Genomic DNA, 21,486 nt, shown 5'->3' with positions numbered 1-21,486 from the left:
TGCCATCTCATCATCTTACACACCTCTATCAGGTCACCTCTCATCCTCCGTTGCTCCAAGGAGAAAAGGCCAAACTCACTATTTTTGTAAGGCATGCTCCCCAATCCAGGCAACATCCTTGTAGATCTCCTCTGCACCCTTTCTATAGTTCCCACATCCTTCCTGTAGTGAGGTGACCAGAACTGAGCACAGTATTCCAAGTAGGGTCTGACCAGGGTCCTATATAGCTGTAGCATTACCTCTCGGCTCAATCCCATGATTGATGGAGGTCAAAAGTATGCCTTCTTAACCAGAATCAACCTGTGCTGACCTCACGATCCCTCTCATCCTCCACACTGCCAAGTGTCTTACCATTAATACTATATTCTGCCATCATATTTGACCTACCAAAATGAACCACCTCACACTTACCTGGGTTGAACTCCATCTGCCACATCTCAGCCCAGTTTTGCATCCTATTGATGACCCGCTGTAACCTCTGACAGCCCTCCACACTATTCACAACACCACCAACCTTTGTGTCATCAACAAAATTACTAACCCATCCCTCCACTTCCTCATCCAGGTCATTTATAAAAATCACGAAGAGTCAAGGTCAAGGTCAAGTCACTTATATTGTCATTTCGACCATAACTGCTGGTACAGTACATAGTAAAAATGAGACAATGGTTTTTCAGGACCATGGTGTTACATGACACAGTACAAAAACTAGACTGAACTATGTAAAAATCAACACAGGAAAAAAACTACACTAGACTACAGACCTACCCAGGGCTGCATAAAGTGCACAATACAGTGCAGGCATTACAATAAATAATAAACAAGCCAATAGGGTAGTAAGGTGTCAGTCCAGGCTCTGGGTATTGAGGAGTCTGATAGCTTGAGGGAAGAAACTGTTACATAGTCTGGTCGTGAGAGCCCGAATGCTTCGGTGCTTTTTCCCAGATAGCAGGAGGGAGAAGAGTTTGAATGAGGGGTGCGTGGGGTCCTTCATAGTGCTGTTTGCTTTGCGGTTGCAGCGTGTATTGTAGGTGTCTGTGATGGCGGGAAGAGAGACCTCACAATCCGCTGCAGTGCCTTGTGATCCGAGATGGTGCAATTTCTGAAACAGGCAGTGATGCAGCTGCTCAGGATGCTCTCAATACAACTCCTGTAGAATGCCATGAGGATGGGGGGTGGGAGATGGACTTTCCTCAGCCTTCACAGAAAGTAGATACGCTACTGGGCTTTCTTTGCTAGTGTTGAGGGACCAGGTGAGATTCTCTGCCAGGTGAACACCAAGGAATTTGGTGCTCTTAACGATCTCTACCGTGGAGCCATCAATGTTCTGCAGAGAGTGGTCGCTCCGTGCCCTCCTGAAGTCATCAACCATCTCTTTTGTTTTGTTCACATTCAGAGACAGGTTGTTGGCTCTGCACCAGTCCGTTAGCCGCTGCACCTCCTCTCTGTAAGCTGACTCATCGTTCTTGCTGATGAGACCCGCCATGGTCGTGTCATCGGCAAATTTGATGATGTGGTTCGAGCTGTGTGTTGCAGTACAGTCGTGGGTCAGCAGAGTGAACAGCAGTGGACTGAGCACGCAGCCCTGTGAGTGTGATGGTGTTGGAGATGCTGCTCCCGATCCAGACTGACTGAGGTCTCCCAGTCAGGAAGTCTAGGATCCAGTTGCAGAGGGAGGTGTTCAGGCCCAGTAGGCTCAGCTTTCCAATCAGTTTCTGAGGGATGATTGTGTTGAATGCTGAACTGAAGTCTATGAACAGCATCCGAACATTTGTGTCTTTTTTTGTCCAGGTGGGTTAGGGCCAAGTGGAGGGTGGTGGCAATGGCGTCATCTGTTGAGCGGTTGGGACGGTACGCAAACTGCAGGGGGTCCAGTGAGGGTGGCAGCAGGGTCTTGATATGCCTCATGACGAGCCTTTCGAAACACTTCATGATGAAGTATGTGAATGCAATGGGATGGTAGTCATTTAGGCAGGACACTGAAGACTTCTTCGCCATGGGGACGATGGTGGCGGCCTTGAAGCACATTGAAACAGTGGCGCTGCTCAGGGAGATGTTGAAGATGTCAGTGAGAACATCTGCTGGCTGGTCTGCACATCCTCTGAGCACTCTACCAGGAATATTGTCTAGTCCAGCAGCCTTCTGTGGGTTGACCCTGCACAGGGTTCTTCTCACATTGGCCATGGTGAGACACAGTACCTTGTCATTTGTAGGAGGGGTGGAGTTCCTTGTGCCACATCATTTTCCACCTCAAAACAGGAGTAAGGGTCCCAGAACAGATACCTGAGGCACACCGCTGGTGACTGACCTCCATGCAGAATATGACCCATCTACAACCACTCTTTGCCTTCTGTGGACAAGCCAGTTCTGGATCCACAAAGCAATGTCCCCTTGGATCCCATGCCTCCTTCCTTTCTCAATAAGCCTTGCATGGGGTACCTTATCAAATGCCTTGCTAAAATCCATATATATCTACATCATTACTGTGCTTAGTCACATCCTCAAAAAATTCATTCAGGCTTGTAAGGCATGACCTACCTTTGACAAAGCCATGCTGACTATTCCTAATCATATTATGCCTCTCCAAATGTTCATAAATCCCGCCTCTTAGGATCTTTGCCATCAACTTACCAACCACTGAAGTAAGACACACTGGTCTATAATTTGCTGGGCTATCTCTACTCCCTTTCTTGAATATAGGAACAACAATTCTTTCCTAAATGCACCATGTTATATTTCCCAGGATTAAGTTCTGAAAGCAATTTGTATGTCCAATTCAGATGACCATTTACATTTTCCTGTAATAAAAGCAAGAACATACAGTGGCTCAGGTAGTACCTGTGGACTGGGGGACAGAACTTACATTTTAGGCTCTTCTTCAGATCCTTGAACTGAAACATTAATGTTGATTCTCTTCACACAATTGTTGCTTAATGTGCTGTATGCTTCTAATGTTTTCTGTTGTTATTTCAGATTTCTATCTGTAGTTAGTTTTGATTTACAGCAATATTTTCCTGCCATGTTTTTATGCTTTACAGCTTTCCTTCCTCATGGCAATCACATACTTCCTTACACCAAAGACAGGGAAAATATAAGAAATCATTCTATAATGCCATAAATAGTGCATACCTGATTTGATGTGTTGATATCTATACCTCCTTTGAGGTACTCAAGCACCTTATCAAGATTTCCTGCTCTAGCAGCACGAAGGAAGCTTGCATTGCTGTCAGACTGAAAAACAGGAATATAAAAGTAATATGAATACTTAATCTATGATTGATTGTTGTGTAGTTAACCAGAAAAATCGAATCCTAGTAGTACTTTTTCTATAAATCTATGATGCATCTTATGTAAAACAGCATAAAAGTGATACAGAAATCATTAGTAGTGGGTTCCCATATATAAAAGGTGTCTGCAAGAATAAGGGTCTGTTGAAAATACACAAGAAAAATAGCACTTAAAATTAATATCTATGTGTGGAGACTCAACAACTGAACTCAACTTCTGTTATTCACGGTGAAACATACTTCCCGTGTTTACAAGATTTACTCTAATCTCTCTGTACCTTATATGCCAGTGCTATAGAACTCAATCTCTACATCATTAGTCTACGATTAGACTTCTGAATAGCATGCCTTTGTGTACCTAATCAAAACCTTGCACATTCAGTTATACCATAATGTTAATTCTCTTGTATTCTACACCCTGGCTAATGCATCCCAAATGCCTTGTATTCTTCTGCCATCTTCAGGAATTTTTGAACATGAGCATCAAGGTCCGTCTTATCCTTGATACTGCCTTGTTTTGCATCAGCTTTAGGTAAATGTGTGAATGGTAGATTCTGGGGTAATAGAACAATGAAAAAGGAGCTGAAGAAGAAATAGCAACTCTGGAACAGGAGCCACAAAAGCTGGGAAGGAAAAATATGTTTTATAATGGAATTATATTGTAGGGTGGAAGAATAACAAATGAAGATCTAGGGATCACTGATTCTCTGGACATCGAAGGTAAATACCAATGCTTGGTTGGGAGAAGTTGGTATCTAACCTGATAGAGGTGTAAAGATGATGAGAGGCATTGATCGTGTGAATAGTCAGAGGTGTTTTCTCAGGGCTGAAACAGCTAGCATGAGAGGACACAGTTTTAAGGTTCTTGGAAGTAGGTACAGAGGAAATGTCAGGGGTAAGTTTTTTTTACGCACAGAGTGGTGAGTGCGTGCAATGGGCTGCTAGCGATGGAGGTGGAGACAGATATGAAAGGATCTTTTAAGAGACTCCTGGATAGGTACATGGAGCTTAGAAAAATAAAGGGTTATGGGTAACCCTAGGTAATTTCTAAGGTAAGGAAATGTTCAGCACAGCTTTGTGGGCCAAAGGGCCTGGATTGTGCTGTAGGTTGGCTGTGTTTCTAAGTTTGTGGGAGTGAAGGCATCAGAAATTACTTGGATACGGTTATAAGCCCAAGCAACCTTACTAATGTAATATTTGACCACAAACAAAACAATATTTTAGAAGCTCCAGTCATGAAAATGTATTAAACAGGGAAGATACAATGGAGATTGATGAAGACAAGTAGCAGAGGAGGTGAAAGAAGACCATTGTGGTTGCAAACCAATACGGTTTGCAACAGGTGCTTATGGATTGGCGTTGTCAGAAGGACACATGAAGATACATGCACCAAGAAACTGAATCCAGAGCCTTTTGCAAATGTTATTACACCATCAACATTCGCAATACTTATTTCCTCATTAATGACTAAAATTGGTGCAAATATGTGCAATTCACCAGACGCTGACATGCAAGAATCAAATTCCACACAAAATTCTTCTTCTTCTTCATAAAAGAATCAAAGTATTCCACTGGGATATCAATGTTTTTTACTTCCTAATGTGCTTGCCTGACTGATTCCTTAACTACTTGCATAGCAAATCAGTTCAACACATCTCAGACCCTATAGCAACTTGGCATTTTTTCCTGCAATATGATCTGTGACTTTGACTCATGGAAGGGACACCTGATATGACTGCAGTAGTAGAGTAAGGTTAGGTGGTGAACACAACAAAGACAAGTATCCTTCTCATCACTGGCAGTTTTTATGTGGTTGCTGTGGTTGTCATAGAAACAGTGCTCATCGTGGGAATAACACAGAATTTGTAAGCTCCACAGAAAGCTGTCTACAGGAGATGTGCAGGCAGCACTTCACAAGAAGAAAAAGATGTAAACCAATCAATAAGATAAAAATATAGCGGATTTAGTAATTCCAGATTGGATGTTAGACAAAAAACTGCAACCATTTACACTATTGGCCAAAAATGGGTGAAGTCCAATGTAGAAACCCGAAGACACAAGAAAATGCAGATAGAAGAATCGACAGCAACACAAAACACTGCAAGAATTCAGCAGTCAGGCAGCATCTATGGAGGGAAATGAACAGTCAGTGTTTCGAGTGCAGATGAAAGGTCTCAACCCCAAGCGTTTACCTCCATAGACACTGCCAGATGCATTATGTTTGTGTGTTGCAATCTGCAAACCTATTGTTTCCAGGAAATAGCTGGAATATCATCTTTGCCTCATCAATAGTTCTTCATTCCACTCCCAATTATGAATTTTTTAACCAAGCTTTAGGCTTTCTTTTTGGTAATTATCTTTCAGTCTCTAACCCTAACCCTTTGAATGGAAAATCTTACAAAAGGTTGTTGGTCTGGCCCAGGACATCATGTGTAAAGCCCTCCCAACTATCGAGCACATCTACACAAAACACTGTTGTAGGAAAATAGCATCAGAGATCCCCACTAACCAGGCCATTTTTTTTTCTCATTGCTGCCATCAGCTAGAAGGTACAAAAGCCTCTGGACTCATACCACCAGGTTCAAGAACAGTTACTACCCCCAACCATCAGGTTCCTGATCAAAAGTGGATAAAACTGCACTCACTTCCCATCCATTGAGATGTTCCCACAACCAGTGATCTCACTTTAAGATCTCTTTATCTTGTTATCACATGTTCTTGTTATTTATTGTTATTTATTTATACTTGCATTTGCACAGCTTGTTATCTTCTGCACTCTGGTTGATCTTTCATTGACCCTAATATAGTTACTATTCCACGGATTTGCTGAGTCTACCCGCAGGAAAATAATTCTCAGGATTGTAAATGTACTTTGATAATAAATTTACTTTGAACTTTGTTTATTTTTACTGTATTCATTTTCAAGTTTCCTTTTCCAACCCAATTTTATGCATTCCTCATTAACCGATTTGTTTGCCTTTTTTGCCAGCTTTCTGGAAGAACATTGGTAAAGAAGGGGTTAATTTCCTTATCATTTTTCTTCACCAGAAATCCTTTCCCCAAACCCAAAGAATGATCCCAATAAATGGCCCCTTGTAGCTTCCAGCATGCCTTCGTAGCTTGCGCCCAGATCTGAAGGAGTCTTCAGCTGTTTTGTTTTCCTGATCTGCTGAGTACTTCAAACATTTTATGCTTTTATTTCATGCCTTAAAATGACCACAGTCAGGGTGATATAAAGAATATGCTGCAAAGACTGAGATAAAATGCTGTGGCGATTCAGTTCTTTAACCCAGAATATTCATTTATGAATCTTTTATACTTGAGTTCCCTTCACATTGTAATAACTAGACTGAATTTACACACCTATCTCACTCAACTCCAGAGTCACATCTCCTTCAAAGAGATACAAGTAGAAATAAAAGTATTTTTGTTCCAGTGAATCCCCCATGCTGAGGGATAATATAAATGTCTACAGTTACAATCTATTTAGTAATATTGGTTAAATATTAAATGTACTTGGTTGTTAGATCAGCAAACAGTTTGAACTTCAGTGTCAGTTACAACAGCAAAAAAAAACCCCATCTGGCTTTGTAGTATACTATGTTTAAAAACAAGCTGTTAAAATACTGTGTCTCAGAGTTTACCAATGAAAAGACTCAAAGGATTGCTGCACTGCAGTGATCACAGTTCACTAGATTTTTCTTTGCATATCATTAAGAATATCTATAAGATATGCAATAAAGTAATCTTAGAAGTACAGACCACAATGTGCATTTTATCCTCCAGCTGCCTTTACAAAATTGATCTTCAAATGAAGCCAAGTGTGGCAATGCAGCAGAGTACTGAACACCAACATACCAAATCTGCATTAGCACGCCACGGGAGTTACCCTGCAGATCCTGTTATTCAACATTTTCTCCAATCACTGCTCGAACATTGCATATGATGTAATGCATGACAATATCTCTACAGCCTGCAACAGCAGGCATGGTCATATCCAATAGCATCAAATAAAAAAAATTATTTTTGCGCATTCTCTGTATTGTAATTCATTCCAATAATGAAGCAAAATGCAGAATACCTTATTTTCCTTTTTAACTATTCCTAATTATTTTATAGTATTGTCCTACATTTCCATTACTAATATCCAACCAGGTCAATCAAGTGCTTTATGCCATACATTACGAATGCAGCATTCATATGACATGATCAGCCCATTAATTTTCTACAAATGTAAAGTCAAACTTCATTAATCCAATATGTTGTGACAATTGCAATGTCAAAGCTCAATCCCTTCAGTTCAGTCGCTTTTACAATGTTAAGTTGAAAATCCACAACACATACATATGATTGAAATTATCACATTATCTACACTTATATGCATATTATCTTTATCTGCTAAACTGTATCATAGTTGTATCAAATTGAAGTCATTATGAGATTTCCATCTTTTACTGTGAAATTTGTCACCACTACAGAGGAATAACAATCTGAAAGAAATCAGAGAGTATACTTACTTTGGTATTACTTTTATTTAAACCTGTGTGAGAGTATTTCTTAATGACTGCTGTTATACTGCAGAAATCCAGTATCAATATTGAGCAGTGTAGAACCACTCTACTACGTTTCTCTTCATTTCTACTCAGAGAAACAGCACATACAGACTTACACCACTTACACTTAATTTAAGTGCCTGTACATGGGATGACAAGGCAACATCCTTGTGAATCTCCTCTGCACCTTTTCTATAGTTTCCACATCCTTCCTGTAGTGAGGCGACCAGAACTGAGCACGGTACTCCAAGTGGGGTCTGACCCGGGTCCTTTATAGATGCAACATTACCTCTTGGCTCTTAAACTCAATCCCATGATTGATGAAAGCCTGTATACTTTCTTAACCACAGAGCCAACCTGCGTAGCAGCTTTGAGTGTCCTATGGACTCAGATCCCAAAATCCCTCTGATCCTCCACACTGCCAAGTGTTGATCTTTGATCTACCAAAATGAACCACCTCACACTTATCTGGGTTGAACTCCATCTGCCACTGTCCGTGGACATGGGTCCCTGTGTCTCTTTGTTCTGCCACAGTGCTAACAATCCTGCCATTACCCCTCTTCACACTTCTCTGGGTTGAACTCCATTTGCCACTTCTCAGTCCAGCTCTGCATTCAGTTAATGCCCCATTGTAATACACAACAACTTCTGACACTATCCATAACATCACCAACCTTTATGTCACCTAGTAACTTACTAGCCCATCATTGTAGTTACAGTCTCAGCATGTATATGGGAAAATTGATTAGCAACAACCAAAGTCAAGGATGGAGAACTTAACAAGTATACCTTGTGTTCTATTCCCAAATATGTCTGTAGAGATTAATATTAAATAAAAACAGATCTTAAGTCAAAATCCAGCAGATACTCCCAGCTAAAGCTAGGCATCATAGTTAGGCCATTATTTGAGAATATATGATACAATTCTTCTACTGTTATGAAATCAGAGAGAAGTGTGGGATGTGATAAATCATAATGTCTGTGTCAATTTGGTCCAGTGGTTTCAATCCTAAATATTTGTTCCACAGTTTGTCATTTCTATTGCAATGAAACATTCAGATAATCACAATGGCCTTCTTGATTACTGTTAAAATTTACAGAATTTTAATTTTACTTGTAAATATGTTAAAAAAAAATGGGCTCTAGACAAATTACATTTATTGGACAGCTGTTCAAAGGACATAAAACAATTATCTGAAAACATGTTATACCCCTCGTTTTCCATAGTACAAAGGCTTGGTCCATAAGAGAGGGCTGAAAAAGAAAGTTAGATATAATAGGGCTTGATAAGATGAACTTATTCAAACCAAAAAATTTACAAAATTGAAACCATATTCATTATGTATATTTAACTATAGGGTTAGTTATTTGTTTATTCAGTTTAGAGAGGACAAAGGGAAGCGAAGATCCTAAGATAGAGAACAATGAAAAGCCCTGTACAGATCTGCACTCCAAACTTACCCATTGTGAGCTTTGTAATGCCGCCACTTCCTGTGTCCAAAATATTAAATATTGGATGTTAACTGCCCAGTAGTAAAATCTTAGGTTTGGTAAAGCCAAACCTCCTTCCTTCTTAGGCTTCTGTAAGTATTTTTTACTTAATCTAGGATTTTTATTCTGCCATACATACGAGAATATTTTGGAATCAATAATATCAAAAAAGATTTAGGAATAAAAATTGGTAATGCTTGAAATAAATATAAAAATTTAGGTAGAACTATTATCTTAATAGCAATTTTAGAATCTTAGAAATCTTTTGAAACTTTCTGAATTCATGCCCAATTGATATTACGGAAAAAATTCTAGGTTTAAATCCCTATCAGAAGGGTTTAGTAGCCGTCACATAATATGATCATGAAGATACAACCAAGGATGTCAGATAAAAATAAGAATGAATGGGAAAAAGAACTTCAATGTCCTTTACATACACAGCAATGGGAGAAAATCTTACAGTTAGTTAACTCCTCTTCAATTTGTGCCAAACATGCCCTAATACAATTCAAGGTGGTACATGGGGCTCATATGTCCAAGCACAAACTTGCTCAATTTCATTCTCATGTTAATCCAATCTGTGACAGATGTCACTCTGAAGTAGCCTCATTGACTCACATGTTTTGGTCTTGCCCTTGCTTTCAAAAATACTGGAAACATATTTTTGGTATTATTTCAACAGTTTTGAATATTAACTTACAACTTCATCCCCATACAAGCAATTTTGGCTGATAACAACCTGCAAAGGTACATAAATACTATTGATAACCCATGGGTGAAATTGACTCTTAAAATATGGAAAACTACTATAAAATAATATAATCTAGAGGGAGATACTGGAATTCTTAAATGGTGTACATATGACTCAGATTTTACACCAAATAAATTGAATGCTAGATTTAAGGACTGGACAGCTAAAGGAATAACAGTTCTTTGCATCATAATGAAAGAAGGAACACTGTTCAGTTTTGAAATGCTTAAAGAGAAACACTTATTAGAAAAACAAGATCTTTATCGGTATTTACAGATGTGACAATATGTTAATAAGACACTTAAAAATGTAACCGATGCAAGTACATGCTTGATAGAGCTATTTAGAAAATCATATAATTCAGATAACGGTAGTAGAGTCATTTCAAGCATGTATAAGGGGTTGTCAAATCTTAAAACACATTTGACGTCATACATTAAAACAAAATGGGAGAAGGAAGGAGGGATAATTATATCTGAGGAAGAATGGACAATAATATGGAGGTATCAATATAAGTGTACCAGTTCACAGAAATGGAGGGAGTTTGGATGAAAAAACTTGGTAAGATATTTTATTACACCCTCTCAGAAATCCCATTATGATAGTAACCTCCCTGTTTGCTGGAGAAATTGTGGAAATCAAAAAGCAAATTATTATCATATTTTTTGGGACTGCCCTGGTATCAAAGACTATTGGAGGGGGATACACAATGCCCTACAAAACATCTTTAAATGTGAAATACCCTTAGAGAGTAAGACCATATATTTTGGATATATACCTCAAGAATGGTTGAAAAGAGATAAATATTTAATGAATATACTGTTGGTGGCTGGTAAAAAGACTCTTACTAGGAAATAGTTATCACAGGAGTGCCCAACTTTAAATACATGGATGGAAATTACAACGGACATTTACAAAATGGAGAAGATAACAGCATCTGTTAATCATAAGCTGGAACAATTTGATTCATACTGGGAAAAATGGTTTAACTACATAATGCCTCATAGGCCTGATTTTATCCTCATAAATCAATGAATATGTTGTAAAAAAAGATCACTCCCTACTTGTACATAGATTTTTTCCCTTTTGCTTGTTTTTTCTTTCCACTCTTTTCTATAAGTGCATACCTCAGATAAATACTTTGTGGAGATTTGTGATATATATGTACAATGTCTGAAATACATCTTATGGAAATATTTGTTTGATGATGAACTTCAATAAAAAAATAAATTACAAAAAAAAAGAAAAAATTATTAGTGTCATTTTTGGCCCTTTGGTCAAATTTGAAGAAACCTGGAGACCATTTATTCAACATTTTCATACGAGTTAAACTGACCTTTCCCGAACCTTTTTCTTATCATCTTAATTATTTGGATGGAGGTGCGGAGTTATTGACACCACTGTGTATATTTGATATGATATAATAGCTCATGTCGGTTAGGTTAGTTTTTTTTATTTTTTTGTTTTTTTTTTTCATTTTTCCATTTTTTGTAACACTATGTGTTTGGGAGGTTATTATATCTGGGTTATTAACTGTTTATATTTGTAACTTAGCCTTATTAATTATGTACTCTCAAGCTCTCTGTATTTGATGTTTCTCTTCTTATGTTTGTTTGAAAACTAATAAAAAGATTCAAAAAGAAAAGAATTTTTATTTTACAATCAACAGACCACTCAATACTCACTGATTAGAGCAATCCTCTCCAACTCTTTTACATTGAAAAATGTGAGAAGATTCCTTGTGATCATGATACTGTTCTTTCATCTCCCACATTTCAAAATAGCAGAATGAAAATTTAGCTATATTAAGTTATGGGTTAAGATAATAAATAGAGTTGCAGAATAAATGAAATAGTTACTTATTAGATGATGTGAAAATTTCATGTCAAATCAAGGATAAAATGTTTAAAGTGTTGGTCATTCATCTATCTTGATAGATCAGAAGATTTATTTAGACTGACATAAAATTGACATAGTACTTTTTTCCAGATCTGAAAAATTTGTTTTTGCAAAACCTCATTTCCTTGTGTTTTCTTTCATGAAGAACACAAGTGATTCACCAATTCCTAGATTAGAGTTACATCATATGGGCTTGTGATGCCCACCGAAACTATAATCAATAATTTCAGGACTTGGGTCCATATTTTTGGTGCTTCATGATTTATTGAGTTGAGGAATATGTTTGTCAGAAGTACAATGGATGTTTTATTGGCTCAAGTGATTAGCAACTGTCAACCCAAAAGAGGTTTCATAGAAACACAGAAAACCTACAGCACAATACAGGCCCTTTGGCCCACAATGCTGTGCTGAACATGTCCTTACTTTAGAAATTACCTAAGATTACCCATAGCGCCCTAAAATTTTGTTTCTTCTATAACGCAGTGGGGAATATTGCTGCCTAGTTCTAAAATATACATCTGAACAGTTGTTTTATGATGATGACAGTGGTCATTACAAACTGCGCTGAATGCCTACAATGGGAGACAGAACAGAAATTAGATGAAGACAGGAATCTACCAAACTACTTATCATCACCCCATGCCTTTGCCCACTGTGAAGTAACCCAACTTTAATGACTGTCTACTGAAAAGAAGTAATAAAAGAATAATCAACTACTCATCCAATCTTCATGATTCTGTAAACATATTGACCATTCCTCCTACGTTCACACACAAACATTATAACATTGTGGAATGCCATAGTCATAATGATCTAAACACGAAACAATGTTCTACCATCACCCTCTGCCTCATATGGGCCAAGCCAATTTTGGAACCAATCTACCAATTTGTCCTGGATCTACTTGTCAATAATCTCCCTGACATACCCTGACAGGAGAGACTGTATGGAAGTCTATGTAAACACAACTGGACACTGCCCTCATTAATATACTTTGATACCTCAAAAAAAGACAACTAAACTGGTCAGACAAGATCTGCCCTTGACCACATTATTCTAGCCTTCTCAAATTTCAAGTAATCCTGTCTTTTAGAACTTGTGATTATTGATGTTAGGCTCACAGGACTGTAATTGCCAAGAATTTCCCTGCTCCACTGGAATTTCACCTTCCCCTTTGCTGAATCTTCCAACCACAAAGTTCACTTCTAATGACATGTATTCATTTCAGACTTCACCTACACCTTCTAGCTGCATGCACAGATTGCCCATGTTGTCCAAATTGGGTCCTACTATTCTCTTTTTTTTATCCTTAGTATATTAACAACATGCCTTTTGATTTAACTCAATCCTATCTGCCAATTATACCGTAGATGCCGGATTATAAGCCGCTACTTTTTCCCCATGCTTTGAACAGCTTTGAACACTGCGGCTTTTACTACGGTGCGGCTAATGCATGGTTTTTTTTCATGCCGCCAAAAACATTTTGCCTCGTAACAGTAGACCAATAAAATTGATGAGTAGTTCACAGAGGTCCAATGAAATTGTACGATAAATCAAGCGCACTTTCACAATTAAATTATTGTAAATCAGTCATTTGTACTCACCCTCATCAACATGGAAAACACTCGAAGAAAAGCATTGTGCTGCCTTTATGGCAGTTATTTAGTTTATAATATTTTCGCTTAGTAATTCATTTGTTAGTATTTTCTAGTTAAAGTTAGAAGTGTTTTAACTATATTTGTTTTCTGTACTACATCCCGGGATGCTATGACGTCACATCCGGTTTCGCCGCGTCTTGTGGGAAATACCGGTTTGCGATAAACGGGAAGGTGGGGGCGAGCGGCATTAGACCCGCGTGAGAACGCTGCTTTTAAGTTAAAGGCGATCAATAACTTTTCCTGGTAGGCTGCAGTATATATTTTTTTACCAGTCGTTAGGAGATATTGGAATGTTGTTCGTGCACTGTTCAGTAAAAAAGTATACGCAACGTAATTTGTGTGTTACCGATACGTATGTATATTTAAAAGTAGCCGTGTTACAGGCACGGTTCGAAAAAAAGCATTTGCAATATGTATTTGTTTATGTTACCATACGGATTTAATTAAAAGTTAAAAAATCCTCACGTGTAATATCTTTCTGTGTAAATATCTCTTATTACAACGTGGGACACCTGCGGCTTAAAATCCGGTGCGGCTTGTACAAGTACAAAATTGATTTTCTTTCTAAAATTAGAGCCTGTGGCTTTTAATCAGGTGCGCTCTGTAGTACGGAATCTACGGTATTTGCTTTCCAAACTTCATTTTAAGTGCCCCCCTATACCTTTTATATCCTTGATGGGACCCTCCCAACTTTAGTTCTATATTCCTGCATATGCTTCTATTTTTCTCTTTCTATCCTTACTATCCCTCAACATCCAGGGCTTCTTGCAAATGTTATGCTTGGTTTTCACTCACAGGAACTTGGTGACCTCATTTCTCCTTTGAATTCTTCCCATAGTGCAGATGTAGACTGACCTACAAATAGATGCTTCCAGTCTCCCTTTGTTGAGCCCTATTTCATTTTAAACAAATCAGCCCTCAAATTTAATGCTCTTATTCCAAGTCCATTCCTATATTTTTCCATGGGGTTACAATCAAAATTTTCTAAATGCTCCACCCCAGTATCACTAACTCCACTTTACCAGCTAAAGAAATACCTCTTTGTGGCTTACAACCATATGTTTTTGCAAGTGAAGAAAAATAATATTTTGATACATATAGCCACAGAATGCCACAGTTACATCATTCGCTTTCTTTTCAATGTTTTAAATGTTGAGACAATATTTCTTCTAACACTTCGTAAAATCAAAGTTAGATCTGTCAACAAAGGTAGCCAAGTCCAAGCATCTGAACATCTCTGTATCAACCACCTTTGCCATGGGTATCACTGGTGGAGTTTGGTGCACCTAAAGTTATTCCTGTATAAGACAATAAGACATAGGAGAAGAACTAAATCATTCAGCCCACTGAGTCTGCTCTGCCATTCCATTGTAGGTTTTTGTAAATAAAATGGCAGAGGTGTGTTGAGTTTAAAGAAAACTATAACAACTCATTTATTGTCAACCAAACACAGAACATAAAGCATTGTAAAGAGTTTCATGTCATTATGTCATCACGTCAGACCAGCCTCTTAAAGTGAACCGTAACTCAATGTCGGTGGTTGTGAATTACCCATATATTTCCACCCATTACTTTGCCCTACACAGCACCCCCACCCCCCCAAGAATTCACCAAAGCCGGCATTGTGAGCATGTCCAGAGCTTGGACGAGCTCTTGTACTGCAATGGATGAAGTAACAGCAGGTGCCTCCAGCTCATCCAGAGGAGTAATGACACGCTCCTGATCATGTCGTGACGCCAGGGGCATGGTAGTAGAGTCCTCCAAATCTTGGTGGGCCGGTTTAAGGTAATCTACCAAAATATATTCAGGTTTACCCCTCTTATCTCTGATAAAAGTCTTTTCTCTCCATTCCAAAATGCAGAACAGGCCATTGTAAGGGGGCCTAAGAAGATGTTGATGTGCATCATGGCAGAAGAAAATGAACGAGGCAGAAAGTAGGTCAAAAGGAGCCCAAGAGTGCTGTACACCATGATGAGAGGTAGTTCTATGTCTTTCGTGTTCTAGCCCATTCTTTCTTGTTGCCGATTGGCAGGCTGGGAATCTGCATGATCTGTTAGTTTATGTGCGAGGGAGGGGTTGGGGAGGTTTGGGGTTTGCAAGCTTTTGCTTACTTTTTTTTCATGCAGTGGGCAATTGATGTCTTTCTTTCAACTATGTCTATGGTTTTCTGTATTTTATGGCTATCTGGAGAAGACAAAACTCAGAGTTGTAATTCTGCATACATACTTTGAAAATAAACCTTTGAAGGAATTGAGGTTATTGAGGAGGGCGAAACACTGTTGAAAGGCTGACCAAGCAGTCATGGAATCAGGAATAAAATCAGCTGGCATTTGAAATGGCTGCCCATATACCAATTCAGCTACAGACAACCGTAGATCCTCTCTTGGAGACAGTCTGAGCCCCAGCAGGAGTCACAGGGGACAATCATGCCAACACTCATCCATCAGGGAAGCCCTCAGAACAGGCTTTAAGGAATGGTGAAACTGCACACATAGGCTATTGGACTGTGGGGGATTCGCCATGTCGTGATGTAGCTAACACTGAGGTCTTGGGTGCAAGGGTCTGATGTGAACTGGGGATGGTAGTTTGAGGAATTTTGAAATGGGGATGCCAAGCCAAGCAACACAGATACTGATGAATGCCAAGGCACTTCTGTGGCCATGTTTGATGACCTCTGGCTGCCTGGTAAGGAAGTGAGTGAAACCATGGGATGGGGGGGGGGGGGTGGGGAAGAAGAGGACAAACCAGGTCCATGTTGACAGTGCTAAAACTGTCGCTCAGGGATCTCAAAAGGTGCCAATGGTGCCCAAACAAGATGGCTAATTTTCATCTGCTGGCACTCAACAGAGGCTGTATTCCAATTATGCATGTTCTTTCTGAGGCTGTGCCGTACCAAATTTAGTGCAATCAGTTACTGTGAGGCCTTCTGGCCCAAATGCAAAAGGCCATGAATGGAATTATAAACAATATGCCTCCAGTTTGCAGGCACTATTCGGCAAGGGTGACTGGTTGAGACATTTCACAGGAGAGAAGCCCTAGCTTCACAGAATTTAATATCAGCCAACCACAGGCCCATGACAGCTGTTTGGTAAGTATGGACCTCTGGGTAATTAGATTGGTTGGTTGCCATGCCAGCATAGTCACCCCGTTTCTATATGGCTTCAATGGTTAGCTATGAGAGGCAATCATATAACCATATAACAATTACAGCATGGGAACAGGCCATCTCGGCCCTTCTAGTCCATACCGACACTTACTCTCACCTAGTCCCACTGGGCCACACCCAGCCAATAGCCCTCCATTCCATTCCTGTCCATATACCTATCCAATTTTACTTTAAATGACAATACCAAACCTGCCTCTACCACTTCTACTGGAAGCTCATTCCACACAGCTACCACTCTCTGAGTAAAGAAATACCCCCTCATGTTACCCTTAAACTTTTGCCCCCTAACTCTCAAATCATGTCCTCTTGTTTGAATCTCCCCTATTCTCAATGGAAAAAGCCTATCCACATCAACTCCATCTATCCCACTCATAATTTTAAATACCTCTATCAAGTCCCCCCTCAACCTTCTATGCTCCAAAGAATAAAGACCTAACTTGTTCAACCTTTCCCTGTAACTTAGGTGCTGAAACCCAGGTAACATTCTAGTAAATCTTCTCTGTACTCTCTCTATTTTGTTGATGTTTTTCCTATAATTTGGTGACCAGAAATGTACACAATACTCGAAATTCGGCCTTACCAATGCCTTGTACAATTTTAACATTACATCCCAACTCTTTAAAAGCGCCAGTACTTCCTCCTCTTTAATTGTCATAGTTTCCATAACTTTCCTACTTGTTTCCCTTACCTTACACAATTCAATATCCTTCTCCTGAGAGAATACCGAAGAAAAAAAATTGTTGAAAATCTCCCCCATCTCTTTCGGCTCCACACATAGCTGTCCACTCTGATTCTCTAAGGGACCAATTTTATCCCTCACTATCCTTTTGCTATTAATATAACTGTAGAAAACCTTCGGATTTATTTTCACCTTACTTGCCAAAGCAACCTCGTATCTTCTTTTAGCTTTTCTAATTTATTTCTTAAGATTCTTTTTACGTTTATTCCTCGAGCACATCATTTACTCCATGCTGCCTATATTTATTATAGATCTCCCTCTTTTTCCGAACCAAGTTTCCAATATCCCTTGAAAACCATGGCTCTCTCAAACTTTCAACCTTTCCTTTCAACCTAACAAGAACATAAAGATTCTGTACCCTCAAAATTTCACCTTTAAATGACCTCCATTTCTCTGTTACATCCTTCCCATAAAACAAATTGTCCCAATCCACACCTTCTAAATCCTTTTGCATCTCCTCAAAGTTAGCCTTTCTCCAATCAAAAATCTCAACCCTGGGTCCAGTCCTATCCTTCTCCATAATTATATTGAAACTAATGGTATTGTGATCACTGGACCCGAAGTGCTCCCAAACACATACGTCCGTCACCTGACCTATCTCATTCCCTAACAGGAGATCCAACACTGCCCCTTCTCAAGTCGGTACCTCTATGTATTTCTGCAAAAAACTTTATCCTGCACACATTTTACAATCACACCCCTCCTGCAACCATGTTTCACTAATAGCTACAACATCATATTTTCATAATATACAGCATCATAATCAGCCGTGGCATTATATTTCCCTTGATGTATTGTATGTCAGTTGTGAACTCTGACATGTAGGCCAATTTTTGTTGCTGCTGTATAGAGCAAGGGTCTGATATTTTGGCCATTTCGTGTACGAGGGGATTTGTGGTCCAGGAATGCTATGAAATGACGAACTTCTAGTAGAAAATGAAAATGGCGGGCAACCAGATAGAGACCATGAAATTCATAGTCAAACCTGCTGTTTGGAGGAGCAGAATTGCCGGCTGAAGAAGGTGAGCAGTTATCACACTCATCTGGATAACTGCTTCTGCACAGCACCCATAGCATATTCTGAAGCATCAGTAGTAATGGCTATACGTGTGTTGGTGAGTGGGTGCAGCAGTAGGGTATCGTTGGAAAGAGCAGATTTGTTGTCATCAAATGCTCTGGTCATGTCTGCTGACCAGTCAAACATGCAATTAAGTGCATCGCCTTTAAAGGAGCATAAGTTCAGCAGCTTGCGGAATGAAGCAGCAAAGTAATATGCCATGCTTAAACGCTCTTGTAGTGCAAGTCAGTGGGAAATCCATAACTGTGGAGACTTTTGATGGGAGGGATTTGGCACCTTCTGCAGAGATGCAATGGCTGAGAAAGTCAAAGGCTGACAACCCAAAATGCCATTTAGCAGGATTAATAATCAACCTGTGTTGGCTTAAGTGCTTGAAAAGTGTGCAGAGATGTGATACGTGTTCAGATTTGGATGCACTGGGGAAATAAAATCTAAGCCTTTTAATATAGAGTCCATCAGCCATTAGAAATACTGTGTAGCATTTTCAGCCCAAATGGCATGTGCAAAAATCAAAGAGGCCAAACTGAGTTGTCCTCCAAGCACACAGGCACCTGATGGTAGCCCCTAAGTCAACTTTAGAAAACATTAACTTTCTAGCTAAACGAGCTGCAAAGTCTTGGATGTGTGATACCGGGTAACGATCAGGGGTGGTTACCTCATTAAGGTATCAGTAATCACTGCATGGGCGGCAACCCCCATCGGACCACAAGGAGTGGCGAAGCCCGGGGGCTATTCAAATGGTGTACAATACCAAGCCTTTCCATGTTGGCAAACTCAGCCTTCGTGGTTTTCCATCTTTACTGGGTCCGTGCACAAGCATGGACTGGCATGCCAGTTGAGGAAATGTGGTGCTCAACCCCATGTTTTGTGACTGTAGTGGAGAATGTGGGCTTGGTGAGGTTTTGCCCAGCAGTCAAGTAAGCTTACATGCAGTGGTGCATATGCTTGGCAGTCATTGTGGGGAATTTACTGGGGGAGCAGGGTAACGATCCAAAGTCCTTGACATCCAAAAGCCAGCAGTTCTTAAGATCAACTAACAGTCCTTGAGCACACAAGAAATCTGTACCGAGCAGAGGTCTAGCCACTTCAGACATGGGTAACACTGCCACCTGTTGTGTCCCATAACAGAGCATCAGCTGTCATGTGCCGTAAGTCTGGATCTTGTTGCTGTTGGTGGCCTCTGGTGAGGTCTCATCGCTCTTTGCCTTCTCATCAATAGGCGATGTCGGCAGTACACTCACTTGAGCACCCATATCATCCAGGAAGCCGCCCTGACAGGGTGCCCATAATGAACAGTAGATAACCCTGGCAGCTGGAACCCACAGTGCTCTCAGTCCTCTGTCCCAATGCTCTGGCACTGTTGAAAGCTGCAAGGAGTCTGTACCAAAGTGAGTGTGGTGAAAGCACAGACTCGGAACTGTCTGTTTCGCAGCTCCAGGCATGCATGTTTTGGAGGCCTTGCTAACCAGGCTTACTGAGACTGGGAAAGGAGGACTTGTGCATCTCTGCCTGGCTGAGGGTAAGCTATTAGCCATTTTAGCAAGCTCCCTACAGTCATTCATGGGTGCCTTAGTGAGGGCTATGTGAAATGGATCAGTCATTTACTGCATGAAGAGTTCTTTAAAAATAAAACAAGGATGGTGATTTCCCAGGAGACACAGCATGTGTTCCATTAGCTCTGATGGCCTAGCATCCCACAGGCTGAGCAAGGAGAGCAAATGTTTGGCACACTCAGCTTCCAATAGTCCTAAAGTCTGCAAAAAGAGAAGTTTTCGGTGTACAATATTTTTCATATTCAGGCAGGTGTTCAAGCAGACTCACCACACTCACTGCAATCCTACTGTGTCATCTATGGAGATTTCTTGCAGGGCAAACTGGGCCTTAGTTTGTACAAACCAAGCAACAGAATTTTGTTCCCAACACTCCAGGAGTTTCAAAGCACCCACATTAGCCAACATGTTCAATAACTCCAGAAACAACCTAGAGCATTGGGGTCACCAATATAGGGTTTCGTAAATAAAGTGGCAGAGGTGTTTCGTGTTTAAGGGAAACTGTAACCACTCCTTTATTGTCCTCGCAGTACAAAAGATAAAGAGTAGTGCAAAAAACTTCACGTCATGACATCATCGTGTCAGACCAGCCTCTAGAAGAAAAGCTAACAGTGTGGGTGGTTGTGAATTATGCATACATTTCCGCCCATTACATTACCCTGCACCATTATAGCTGATTTATCATCCCTCTCAACCCCATTCTCCATTATTCCTTACTTTGCTGTCCACTTGTCATGTTTGCATCCAACAACCTATCATAGTAACTGGTTTGTAAACCAACCACAATTGTGTTGTGGCTCATTCACTGTTGACTGGGGCTACATTTACCAGCATCACCAATTCCTTGAGGTGGTGTGATCAGCTGCCTCCTTGAACTGTTTCAGGCGAAGGTTCCCTCACACATCTATTGTGCCGAAAATTCAGGAATTCCACTGCAACAATGGAAGAGGCACGGATATACAGTCCCAAATTCCTGATTCTGCATGCTTCGTGCCCTTACGGATTAGAAAAACTGCAGGTGTCAAATAAGCCTTGCTACACACACCATTGATGAAAGTCCAGTGGTGCAATAAATGAAGATATCAAGTGGTAGCTGGATTGGAGTCAGTCTGCTGCTGTGTCATGGATGGGAGTGGATTGAAAGTGTCCTGAGAGACACACTCATTCATTATTCTCCTAAGTTGCAATTTGCAGATAATGTGAAGACCTTGGCACATCAGTCAGCTGCCTCAGCACCTTCAGTATGGGGCCAATATAAGTATATTATTATTAAGTTTCATATCAATGGAGGCCCACAAAATGTTAATGGTGAAG

At 40.0% G+C, this 21,486-nt stretch overlaps 1 protein-coding gene across 24 annotated transcripts in view; it reads right to left on the bottom strand.

The window, feature by feature from the left end:
- Positions 1 to 21,486, bottom strand: part of ank2b (ankyrin 2b, neuronal) — an 874,534-nt gene that overhangs the window by 445,371 nt on the left and 407,677 nt on the right. For all 24 annotated transcript variants that reach the window (XM_073065114.1, XM_073065112.1, XM_073065128.1 and 21 more), the window contains one exon: positions 3,130 to 3,231. In XM_073065114.1, the coding sequence (XP_072921215.1) occupies positions 3,130 to 3,231 (102 nt within the window). The remainder of the gene's footprint in view (positions 1 to 3,129; positions 3,232 to 21,486) is intronic.

This window comes from Hemitrygon akajei, chromosome 13, assembly GCF_048418815.1.
Source record: "Hemitrygon akajei chromosome 13, sHemAka1.3, whole genome shotgun sequence".
Lineage (NCBI taxonomy): Eukaryota > Metazoa > Chordata > Chondrichthyes > Myliobatiformes > Dasyatidae > Hemitrygon > Hemitrygon akajei.
Note: the sequence above shows the minus strand (reverse complement) of the source record. Positions and strands in the feature narration are given on the sequence as shown.